At 37.0% G+C, this 12,070-nt stretch overlaps 1 protein-coding gene across 1 annotated transcript in view; it reads right to left on the bottom strand.

The window, feature by feature from the left end:
* utp20 (UTP20 small subunit processome component) overlaps positions 1-12,070 on the bottom strand; it is a 35,355-nt gene that overhangs the window by 16,237 nt on the left and 7,048 nt on the right. The window contains exons 13-33 of the mRNA XM_058986204.1: positions 11,664-11,822; positions 11,457-11,545; positions 11,259-11,364; positions 10,542-10,692; positions 9,377-9,439; positions 9,076-9,234; positions 8,874-8,950; positions 8,564-8,643; positions 7,969-8,212; positions 7,538-7,714; positions 6,935-7,025; positions 6,278-6,363; positions 5,338-5,463; positions 4,841-5,007; positions 4,117-4,325; positions 3,221-3,364; positions 2,550-2,629; positions 1,746-1,981; positions 1,416-1,560; positions 978-1,065; positions 433-576 (exon numbers count right to left, since the gene is read on the bottom strand). Of these exons, the coding sequence (XP_058842187.1) occupies positions 433-576; positions 978-1,065; positions 1,416-1,560; positions 1,746-1,981; positions 2,550-2,629; positions 3,221-3,364; positions 4,117-4,325; positions 4,841-5,007; positions 5,338-5,463; positions 6,278-6,363; positions 6,935-7,025; positions 7,538-7,714; positions 7,969-8,212; positions 8,564-8,643; positions 8,874-8,950; positions 9,076-9,234; positions 9,377-9,439; positions 10,542-10,692; positions 11,259-11,364; positions 11,457-11,545; positions 11,664-11,822 (2,821 nt within the window). The remainder of the gene's footprint in view (positions 1-432; positions 577-977; positions 1,066-1,415; positions 1,561-1,745; positions 1,982-2,549; positions 2,630-3,220; positions 3,365-4,116; positions 4,326-4,840; positions 5,008-5,337; positions 5,464-6,277; positions 6,364-6,934; positions 7,026-7,537; positions 7,715-7,968; positions 8,213-8,563; positions 8,644-8,873; positions 8,951-9,075; positions 9,235-9,376; positions 9,440-10,541; positions 10,693-11,258; positions 11,365-11,456; positions 11,546-11,663; positions 11,823-12,070) is intronic.

The following is a 12,070-nucleotide window of genomic DNA, read 5'->3' as shown; positions in this document are numbered from 1 at the left end:
GATTAACCCCAGAAGCAGTGATAGCACAGTAGAGATTAACTTCAGTCATGGATACTGGGATCAGTATTGGCAGGAAAGGATTTTTGTATTTATCTGGAAGATGTGCAAGATGTGTTTTTCTGCGTAAACAGCATTTATGTTTATATTCTTACTGGGTTTTAAAAGAGGTAATGCACTTTTCTTTGGGCCGTATGCATTATAAATGTAAAGCTTCCTATATTCCTGTTGCTCTTTTCTACTAAAGACTTATTTAAACTGATTTTTTTTTCGAGAATAAAAATCAAAATTACTAACAGTACATGACAGATGTGAAAACCAAATTCACTTTTAAAACTGCACTAAGGGAAGGCAAGGAACATACATTTATACAGCTCACTTCACATAGGTATTCTCTTCCACGTTTCCGTACTGGTAGGGCTCTGGTACACGTACCTTAAACACTGTGCAGAGAGTCTGCCGGGAGACTTTGTTCTGGATGACAGAGAAGAGTCTGGCTACAGGTTTGAGGAAAGACGTGGGGTTTGTGCAGTGCTTCAGCAAGTTCTGTGCAGTCTCCAAGATATCAATCTCTGCATCCTAAAAGAGATACAGTAAGGCTTTATCAAAAGTACAGGATTATAAAACAGTGTAAGTATATAGGAATCAGATGTGTGGCATGGTATTTACAATACAGAATGCTTCACTTGGATATAAAAAAAGGGGATTATGTTTTTTTCATTTTATTAAAATGTCCACAAACAAGCATGTGACCCACCCACTTACTAAGTAAAAGTTGAGATGTGTTTAAAATTCTGTAACCTTACAGCATACCACAAATACTCCTATGCCACACAGCTTCTAAGTTTGAACCTGTTTCTGTTTCCATATAATGGTAAACATTGCACTCCAAACATTTCCGCTAGTGCTCGTTGATTGCTCAATATGAATAAGACAATGCGTTTTGCACTGCTTGCCAGAAGTCTTACAAGAAAACATACCTGTGCAATATTGGGTTTGTGGAGATAAGGAAGCAGAAGACCAATAAGCATAGAACTCTGGTCTTTATCGTGGACAAACTTGCTTATCCTATAAAGAAAGAAAACAAACAAATTCTAGTAAACACATTCAAATACTACAATGTGCTAAAACAGTTACCAGGTAGCATTAGTCACGGTCATATGTTTTGTGCAATAAGCTCTCCTAAGCAGCCCATGATATATACAAATACACATACACACACTTGATAATAAGAAATTACACTTGGCATTACACCCATTACAGTCTGACATTGGAAACAAACAAGCGATCATCTTTGTCTCAGTCTCTCCCAGACATGGTACAATGAGGACATCATTGAACAGAAAACATGGTGTCTCTGTTGGACTAATCTGGAGCTACCTGTATAATGTCTACAAAACAAGCACAAGGAGTCATACTTTGAAAGGATGTTGAGCTCCTTGCTGACTTGGGCTCTGTATTTCTTCTTCTTCATCCTCTCTGCATTCCCCACCATCCCACTGAGATACAGCAGCACTGCTGGGACATGAGGGAGGAGTAGCCTGGAGCCCATACTGAGGGACTCTGCAAAGCCGGGAGAGAAAAGACAAGTTCAAAGTACCATGTGTAAGTCTGTGACATTGAAACAAAAGCACTAGCAACAAGAATGACACACAACCTGAAAGCAACTACTAGGTGTCACAGGGCTGATGTTACTTAGTATAACTTTGTTTATTTTTTGTCTACACAGGTATTTGGCAGTACTGTACCTTCAGAAATATCTGTGCCTTCTGCAGACTCTGGAATTACACAGCCGTTCACAGTGAGGGCAGTGAGGGTTTCTGTGGCTTTGAAATCAGGTAAGGTGAGGAGGTTTTCAGCTATGTCCATCACAACAGTGACAGTAGACGGAGAGACATTCTTGGCTGACAGCAATGCAAACACATTGAAGAGGATGTCACAGGCTGGCTCAGCAGGCTTCTGCTTGGCCAGTAAAGGAAAAAACCTGGAATAAAAACAAAGACAGACTGTCAATGCACTTTCACTGCATACTTTAGCATGTACGTCTTTCATTCAGTTAGATTATTTAAAATGCTGCTACTGTTACAACTGTTGTATGACGGAAGAGAAGGTTCACAATTACTGTATCGTGGAAATATACTATTGCTTCATTCCTAATATTAAAGCTTTAGTCCCAATAACAGCAGCCATCTTTTATTATTAGCTACCTGTCTCTTCTTTAGGGATTCAGCATGTAAAACCCCAGATAAAGACAGACAGATGTAACTTCTTAAGGCTCAAGACAGTGAAGATGGTTGCACCTTAAGGTAACAGAATGTCACTATGTACGGCACAGTAAAGAACCATTGGTAGTGTAGCCTGTCTTTCCATTTACAGAACTGAAATGTAGTTAAACTGCACCCTTAATATTGTGAATGGTGGTCACCTCAAAATTACAGATGAGGTCCATATTGCATTTTATTTTCTTATTTTTGGCAAGACAACAAAAACATTACTGTGTTTATGCTACTTTTTTGAGCTACCAGAGAACTTGGAATTGATAACCAGTTTACCTAGCATTTTTACTCCAGACATGGATTAGTTTCAGCACTGGGGTTGGAGCATAAGGACTCTCAGTGGGAAGACGGCTGACCTAGAAAAAGGAACATTTTTTTTTTTTTAATGAATCATAAAATACATAGAAATACAGTAAAGAGAAAGGGTTAAAAAAAAAAAACCTGTTAAAAAAAAAACAGTTAAAAAAAAAACAACAAAAAAAACCACCTGTTACACCAGCAGTAAAAAAAACAACACACAGAAACAACCTCAGGTGATTATATAATTATACATGATTTGAGTAAAAAGTGGTCATTTTTCTTTTAATCACACTAAATGTGATTACCTGTTACACCAGCAGTAAAAAAAACAACACACAGAAACAACCTCAGGTGATTATATAATTATACATGATTTGAGTAAAAAGTGGTCATTTTTCTTTTAATCACACTAAATGACCGATTACTCTAAGCTATCTGCAACAAAGCTATTTAAATAACAAGTATATTTTGAACCAATACCAATTGGTACCAACTAACAATTCTTCATTCACATATTCTAGACTAATGAGGTTGATAAAGTAAGACGTATTGTCATTTTTCAATGTTATGAATACTTTTCTGCTTGTTGCAGACCATAGTACAAAAACATTTGAAGACCCAGATTCATTACCATACTAACTGTTTACCTGTGGCCATATCACTGCTTGGAACACTGCATCTATCTCCTCAGCTGTAAAGTTATAAGACTCGAAACCACCAAAGAACTCTTGAATTCGAAGGATTCCAAGACGCCTTAAGTTTTTAAGAGGGCTGATACATCCCGTTTGTATCTGAAAGTAAAATAAAAAAAAATAATGTCAATTACCAATACAATTTCCCCCCTTTGTAATTACAGCTTGTAGACATTAAGTTACTAAATCTACCAGCCTATTGAACACATACAAAATGACTGTAGTTCAACCTCTGTATTAATGTGGTACAGTATCATCTGTAATGTTATGTACTTATTAAAATGAAAATCCCATTTTGCATGCCTTATTTGCAGTGCAAGTATGAGAATATAAATAAAGTACAGTTCAATTGTGCATAAATGATTTCTGGCAATGGTTTAGACAACAGTAATTGTTAAACTATTGCTTCTTTCCATTAAAAACTACACATTCAATGAAGTGTAAAATTAACTTGTTTCTTCCAACTTGCTGGTCATTTAAAAACGGACTGTGTTAATTACTTACACATTGACGCAATAGAACAAAGATCCTTTCAATTAGGACCAAGTACATGATGTCTTGACAGATGACAGGCATGAAAACAGTACAAGACCATGACAAACTTACAGATTTTGTTTCGTTCTTCTGATTTGTGTACAGGGGAGAGATTGTGGGGTTTAATTACAGTGCACCTAGTTTTTAATGAACACTTAATGCTTAGGTGACGAATTACTTCAGAGACTGTGGCTAGTTTACTTTAGTTCAGGGCCGTACTGAAACTGATTTCAATACAGTTCAAAAGAGAAGATGTGTGTTTCTGATGTGTGTTTCAGTAACTAGTGTAAAATGCTGCATACAGTAAAACTACTTACCTTATCCCTTTGCGCCAGAACTACAGTGACGGATGCTGTGACACAGAGGAGAATCTGCAGAACCTCAGGCAGGTACTGACTCATAAGGTGGCCTAGCTTCTTAATCACAACCTCAGTGCTGTTTAGGAGACTGTGCTGACGACCCAATGGGAGGACTCTGGACAGGTCTGTCTGCTCCATAGCTTGTTGTACCGCAGCCAAACAGAGCCCTGGGGTCAAAAGGAGGGCTAAATTCAGCACTAATCGGAATTGTTATAAATCCCACAACATGCTTGTCTTATTTCAGTTAGCTAATCATAGAGCCTAATGTTACTTGATGTACATATTATTTAGTTGGTTTGCTTGTTCAAGTTATTACAATGTGAAAATGCCCTTAACAGATTTAAGTTACTTTAAACGTTTAATGATTTCTAAAGGGTCCAGATATGTAGTTGATTACTTTTCAGCTTTTCTGGAGAATAGCACTAATATAAAAAGTCACCTTTTTGAGTGCCATACTACTTCCTTTTCAAATTTCTGTAAATTGGGATATTATCAGGTCACAGGTGAAAGAGCTTAAAGGGCTTTCCCAGAACTAAAACCTAAGTTGACTAATGTCACATACTTCTCATTCCTCCCAATTAAAAAGTAGGTAAGTGTAAGGCAAGATCCAACTACTCAAAAGGACAGTGGGTGACTCTTATAAATATGCAAAACCAGCTTGAAGATCAAGAGCACTGCCCACCGTGACTGTAGTGTTTGACAGGTTCAAGAAGAAGGTCAATGAACATCCCGATCTCCTCCGGAAGAGAGCCAGCCAGGAATCGCAGGACGATGGACATGCGAGTCCCTGCTCCTGATTTGCCCTGGGTCTTACTGCCGGTTTTACTCCTCATGCGTCCATAAAGGATCCTTATACACAGAAAAAATAAATGAATAAAACACAATCCTCTTATTAATTTACAAATAACCAGGTGTATTTAATCGGTTTTTAAATGATTGCTTTGTGAATCTGAAATGCGTACCAATAATGTCTGTTGCTGCAAGTCTATACTGTTGTCATTCACAGTCTCTGTGATACAGGGCCAACAATCTCTACACTGAAGCAGTGTAGCAGACTGAACCCAAGGTGATGTGTTTCACATGTTTACTGTTGTGCATTTAATAAAGTACAAAACATTGTGCGATGCAGCCTGCTAGATAGGGAGCACTAATATATAGGCAAATAAGTATTACTGTTACCTCATAAGAACAGGGATGAGACTGGGTCTGTGGGGGGCCTTCACAATTGTGTTCTCCTCAGAAATGTTAAAATTAACAATTTCTTCTTTAAAATGTTTATCATCAAGCAGCCTCTGCAGGTTTTCCCTGAAGAATAAAGAAGAGAAGACAGCAAATGATAAGTGACCATCGAATAAATAGATGCCATTTTGATGATGTTACTTATTTCCAACCTACAGTGAAATCCTTATTAACAAATGTTCCATCGATCATCTTTCCATTTTACTGTAAATATTCTACTCTTAAAATCAACATGTTAAAAGTTAAACATTTCAGTTTTGTGAGCTTCCACATTGCAATCAACACAACTTTCATGCTACAGACAGCACTTATAATTCTGATCATGCTGACTCTACAGCTATGGCCAAGAGTTTAGCATCACCCTATACAATTAACTCATTTTTCTTCATAAAGTAGAATGAATTGAATGTATACCTGCTGAATAATGTTACATTACCATATTGAATTACATACCGCTTAGTAGTTTTCCATTTACGTAACAAAAAACTGACAAAAATTGAAAAATCTGACATTTCAAAATCTAACGTGAAATACTGTACTTTTATGGCTTCCGGTAGACTTTTGCAATATCATTTTGTAGTTGCTTTGATTACATGATGTTAAATAAAAGATCTCAATTATGTTCATATAATTTTTATTATGTCAATCCTAAAATTCTAGGTGATGCAAAACTTTGGGCTGTACATCAAACTGCTCACCATTTTGCTGAATATTGTTGCTACATTTTAAACACTCACAATATTCACCCAAATGCATGTTTTTGAGGTCTCAATTAAAACATTTTTAATAGCGATGTCATCAACAATTCAGGATACATGTCCAAGAAAAAGTAACATGAACTCATTGTCAAAGGAGACGGACCGTATATTATCAGTCTTACTTGTAAGGCATCAGGTGTGGATCTTTATAAGTCATGAGACACTCTAAGGCAATTTTCTGGACTTCCTGGTCCTGGTGGCACAGCAGCTAAACACAAACAAAAACAAGATGAATAATAGCAAAGCCCTTTTACAACCACCACCTCGGCCGTGGATAGGTCAGATCTACTCAGTCACAATACATTGAAGTGTTGTCTGAAACCACCTTTCCAGGTGGTTTCGAAAAAACAAACACATCTGCATTACAGGTGATTGTGGAAACGTGTAAAGCTAGCGGTGAAGAATAAATGAATACCTGTAAATAAAGCCAAATCTATCACAGCTTATGATGTTACTTGTTAAATACAGAACCTTTGTCCATTTATTTACACTACAACCTTGTGCATATACCCTAAGCAGCTTTTAAAAATTAAAAAATAACAAAACAAAATGACTACAGTGATCAAGATAAGTGATTGCTTTTGACATTTTATGTAGTGTAAGCGATAAATTAAAATCGCACCTTTATCATCGTTATTGTAATTGTATAACTTTTTAAAAAGCTGCTATAACGATTAGTGGCGCCATTTTGAAATTGAATCCAAGGGACAGTGCTTTTATCTTGGGACTAACCTTGGTAAATACATTTCGAGACATAATAATAAAAACAAATTAAATACCTGAGTGTACAACTCCTTCAGCTTTGGTTCCAGATAAAGTGAACGTGGGTTGGAAAATTTAGAGAAAACCTTCAGATGGGCAATCAGCTGCCTACAAAAGCAAAGCCCATTTAGGAAATGAAATTTATGAAGTGGTTGGGAAAATACATCTTGATTAAAAAAAAAAAGACACTAAGGCTATAATCAAGCAACTAGGAACAGATGTAACTGTTAGGACAATGAAAAGCAGCTTTGTAAACCTGTTCCAATGCAGGTCTTTCAACAGTAATGAACTACATATCGACATGTATTGTTGCGAAAAGGCAACACTAAAACTATGTGGGGAATGCTTAATGTATTTTTTGGGAACAAAGGTCATTCTTCAAGTAACTCAAGAAAAAGAAACAACTCTTAAGAATGTGTTGAGAAAGTAACTGAGTTCCAGGTCAGAGATACAGAGTAACAGAGAAGTTAATTAACACCTTCACAGTAAACCTTTGACACCAATATCAGCACATTAACTGCCTCATTAATTCAAAGCCATGAAATCCTTTGTATCATAAACACCGTTACTGTGAAGCAGTACTTCTTGCTTCTTCATATGAAAAACAAACAGGCTCTTACTTAGCGGCTGCCCTCCTTGGCCTCTTTTTTACAGCTTGCTTTGCATCCTCAGCTAGGGCTGCATCTTCCTCTTCCTCCACCATAGTCACATCCTCTGGCAGGTCCTCAGGGGTCTTGTCCCTCTTCCTCAGATCTTGTGTTGGGGCTACCAGAAGATCAGCTGGGTAGTATTCATTGCTGACAAAGAGGGAGAAAGATTTTATTTTTGTTTTTTTAACATTCAAATTTGAATGTCCAATTATTTTATCCATTTAGGACATGGGGTGGATCATTGTGACTTTATAGGACAAGCCACTCAGGGATCAGATTATATTTAGTATAAAAGGTAAGTATCACAAACTGCAGTCAGGACTTGCTTACTTTATGTTTTTTTGTGATGGTTAATATCGCTAAAGACTGCTAAAGGGGAACTTAGGAAAAATTGAACTTACTTAATGAACCTGAGCAGCAGAGGTGAAAGTTCTCTTGAGCGAGGCTCCACTCTGTCTGGGAACAAGGCCATAGCCTTCCACAGCAGAAACCTGAAGTTGGTAAAGTCAGTCCTCTCATCGATCTCTGTGGCTGACTGCAGCTGCTCTAGGTACAGCACACCTACATCTCCACTCTGCACTTTGTCATGGTCTTGATCAAGGACTGAAGTTTGCACATCCTCATGTTCATCCAGGAGTTCTTTCTCTGTTAAAACACCAGTACCTAGTATGTCACACAGATACATAGCTAACAAGTAGTCGTGTCACAAAAAACTTCTTTGTATAATAGGTTGTGCAGGTCACTAGTACAATAGCCATCCATTAAAAAAAATATTATGCTGTATGCAGCCCACTATCTACTTCACTCTCTTGTCACATATTATCGTAAATCAATTTCGAGCCCTTTAATATAACTTATTTTCCTCCATCACATCTAGATCACTGTGTGTACATGACATGTCAAAACTTTAAATGTGACAAACGAACAGACAGGCTTCTCCATACATCGCCAGATTCATATGAAAATCCTGACGTAGCACTCTATATTTATGGTTACCTGTTGAAATTGCAACCTTATCTAAATGCTCATAGAAGACTTTCCAGAAATCTTTGTTGTCCATTTCCTTTGCATGAGACCTGAAACAAGAAAGGAATAAGCACATTTTAGAAGTCCACACTTTTAAATGACAAAAAGACAACAGGCAGGGGAATAAGAAAGTAGCACAGGGAATATTTTGTACAGGTAATACCATTATGATGGGAGAATGACAATAGATCAAGAACTTTTTTTTTTTTTTTTTTTTTTTAAAGACAATCATACAAATTTAATTTAGCACCTTATTCCACAGCTCCTGCAGTATACTCACACTAAAAGCTCAATCACAGGGTCCCACAGAGGGCTGAAGTTTATATATAGCATCCCAATCAGGTAACTTAGAGGGACCTGGGAGAAAAATAAACAGCTTACAGACAAATAGCCATATTTGTTTATATATATGCACATACAAAACAGTGACTTCCTGAGTATGTATAATGTTACATGCAGACTTCTTTAAACCTGTCTCTTACCTCTTGAAAGGAGCCCTTGGGTAGAGCAGCCTGCACCAGATCATGCCTCAGTTTACGCAGGTGTAGCAGCTTTTCTCTGTAGTCGTGGACAGTTGCTGGGACCAACTCCGCTTGAAGTGAAATTGTGAATACTGACTGCATTTCTGTGCTTTCATCATCCTAGAGAGAAATGCAAGCTTTTTTATTTTCAATGAAAACAGACACTCTTCTAACATTGCTATTGTTTGGCTTTAAAGGAAATTCAAATAAGTAAATAAATACAATAAAAAGGTTTCAATTTGTAAAGAAAATAAAGACATACCTCTGGCTTCTTGGGAAGCTCAACTTCAAAGTGACTAAGAATTCTCAAAGTCAGCAGTCGAATCTAAGTGAAAAACATTTTTTAAAAGTTAGCAAAATTATATACCATATGTTACAAATGAATTAAGGGTTTTGATCGATTAAAGATGAATCGATTAAACATGCCTGTGGGTGTTGATCGATTAAAAAAAAAAAATCATTCATCGATTAATCTAGTCTACCCATGTGCTGTAGCAAAAAGCAGTGCGAGAGAACAAAACCTGGAAAGATGGCGGGGAGTACTTCAAAAGGTGAAGGCAAACAGGTTACAGGGAGATATACCCAACATTTTGCAATAGCTTAGGACAGTGTTTTTCAGAGGTTATTAGGGGGGTGCCAAGACCTGACTGGAAAATAAATGTTTCGAACTTCCTGTCGATTGTAAAGGCTCCATGGTAAATCATAAGAAAACAAGCAAAATTTCTGCAACGTTTTATAAAACAAACCTTTAATAAAGTTATTATAATAAAAAATAAGCTGGACAAACATTACAATTACTATTTGTAATTGCATTAACATTATTTAAAGACTAGTCACAGGTATACTGTAATAACAATACTGTAATAATAGTAACATCTGTTTAATTTATGGAGGTTTGCTGTGAAAATTAAATTGGGCTTTTAAATCCTCCATGGCCTTACTTGACGCAACATTTAAGTGACGAGTTTTTTGTATTGGTGTTAATAAGGTGTATCCACCTTAAATATATTGTACTGTTTATTGAGGGGGCAGTTTAAAGTTTATATGCAAAACGACCCAACATATTCAACACAGTATCGGCTGTAGTACCGTTGCTAATTTACAGTAATGCATGGCACAGTATTTTATGTATTGTATTAAAAGACTTGCTTTGGCTAATTTCAGATTACATGCAAGTAAACATTTTCATTTATTGTCAAATTGTTAAGTTGCCTGTAAAACGTTAGGTGTCTTAATAAAGGCTTGCAAAAATACCATTAATACTAATGTTAGTTGTCTTTCACTACAATTACATATTATAGTAAACAGGTGTGATTAATCGATTATAAACATCCAGATGGGGTGATTAATCGATTAAAAGAAAATGCCAAGATTAAAACCCCTAAAATAAATATATTAAAAAACAAAATAGAAATATATGAAGTAACCTTGGATATGTTTGATGAGAGGTTGGGGTGGAGTTTGTCATATAACTCAAGCATGGCTTCCTGGGAGAGGTGCTCTGTGCAGCCGTTCAGTGCAAGTCTGGTGTAGTACAGGTCTGCCAGCAGAAGAGATGAGGGGTCCGAGGGGAAATTCCTACAGGAGGCATATTTTAACTAGTGTTAGAGCACAGAAAAGGTGTAACCATTTGGCTTATTAGTAACCATCCATTCTCGAGCTGGGCCAAAATAAGTATTTGTAATATTTTGTAATTCTTATAGACGCCTTACTTATTAATTAAGATGCTTTTGCTTTAAACAACAACCATTATACCTTGTGTACTCCTTCAGCCGCTCACATACAACAGCAATCACGCACTGACATAAAGCAACGACAACGACTGTCATCCTCAAGACCACAAAGTCATTCTGCAGTACTGACTACTTCCACTAGGTGGTTCTATTATCTCAACATGGTTCAAACATTACAGTGTCCATTCCTGACTCAATGAAATGGATATCGAAAGCATGTAAATCACATGAAAAGCAGCGTCTAAGCTTGGAGGAGTTACAATGGCTTCTGGGAGTTGAGTTCTTGTAAAACAAAAACTAAAAATAAATGACAAATGACAAATTCAGAATGTTTTGTTTTCCCCTTGGTGATTATTTGGAGCAAGAAGACGCACGGAAAATATGTATCTATTTATGGAATTTGATACGTACTTCACAATGTTCCTCACACGTTCCACCGAAAACAGAGTGAGGATTTCAGCCGACTCACTGAAACTCAACAGGGTGCTCAGAGCTTGCCTGGCTACAAAGAGGCCTCCTGAATGAAAATAGGTAATAATTGTTTTAGTAGTGAATATGAAACCCATTTCTTTTCCATGTCAATGAATAGTCATCAACGTGTAAACTGACCTTTCCCCAGTGTTCTGTTGTCAATAGCATTTAACAGTTGATCAATCAAAGACGTAAGGTGGGGCATCACTTTCTCCATGTCCATTGGCCTGAAACAGATGCAGAAAATGAAAAGAAATCCTCTTTAATCCTCTATCCCCCTTCTTCACAGAAGATTCTCTTTTCAAATCACTTCAATTGACATCCTACAGAGTTCATTCATTTTACCTGATATGAGGAAGGACTACCAGGGCTGCCCATGGGTGTGACAGGTCAGTGAAAGTCTCCCCACTTGGAACTTGAATTAAGGATAAAAAATGTTCCAACACAGACATCTGGGCTTCTTTATTCACACATTTCTGGCTCCTCTGCTTCTTTACAGCAAGGCTGAAAAAACAGTATTCAGAGATTACATAAAACAAGTCAGAAATAAAAAATCAATGGCATATTGTTATTCCAAACTGCTATTCCATAGTACAAATTAAGAAACAATTCCTGATCCAACTGACCATTGGAATATCTCATTAGAGACTGGAAGACATTTAAAACTGATTCTGAAAGCCAAATAAATCACCCAGCAACGATATCAACCCTCCCACCTACATTGGGCAGCAGTGTGGAGTAGTGGTTAGGGC

The sequence above is a fragment of the Acipenser ruthenus genome, chromosome 14 (assembly GCF_902713425.1).
Source record: "Acipenser ruthenus chromosome 14, fAciRut3.2 maternal haplotype, whole genome shotgun sequence".
NCBI classification, from domain to species: domain Eukaryota; kingdom Metazoa; phylum Chordata; class Actinopteri; order Acipenseriformes; family Acipenseridae; genus Acipenser; species Acipenser ruthenus.
This window is presented reverse-complemented; position numbering and strand designations above follow the sequence as displayed.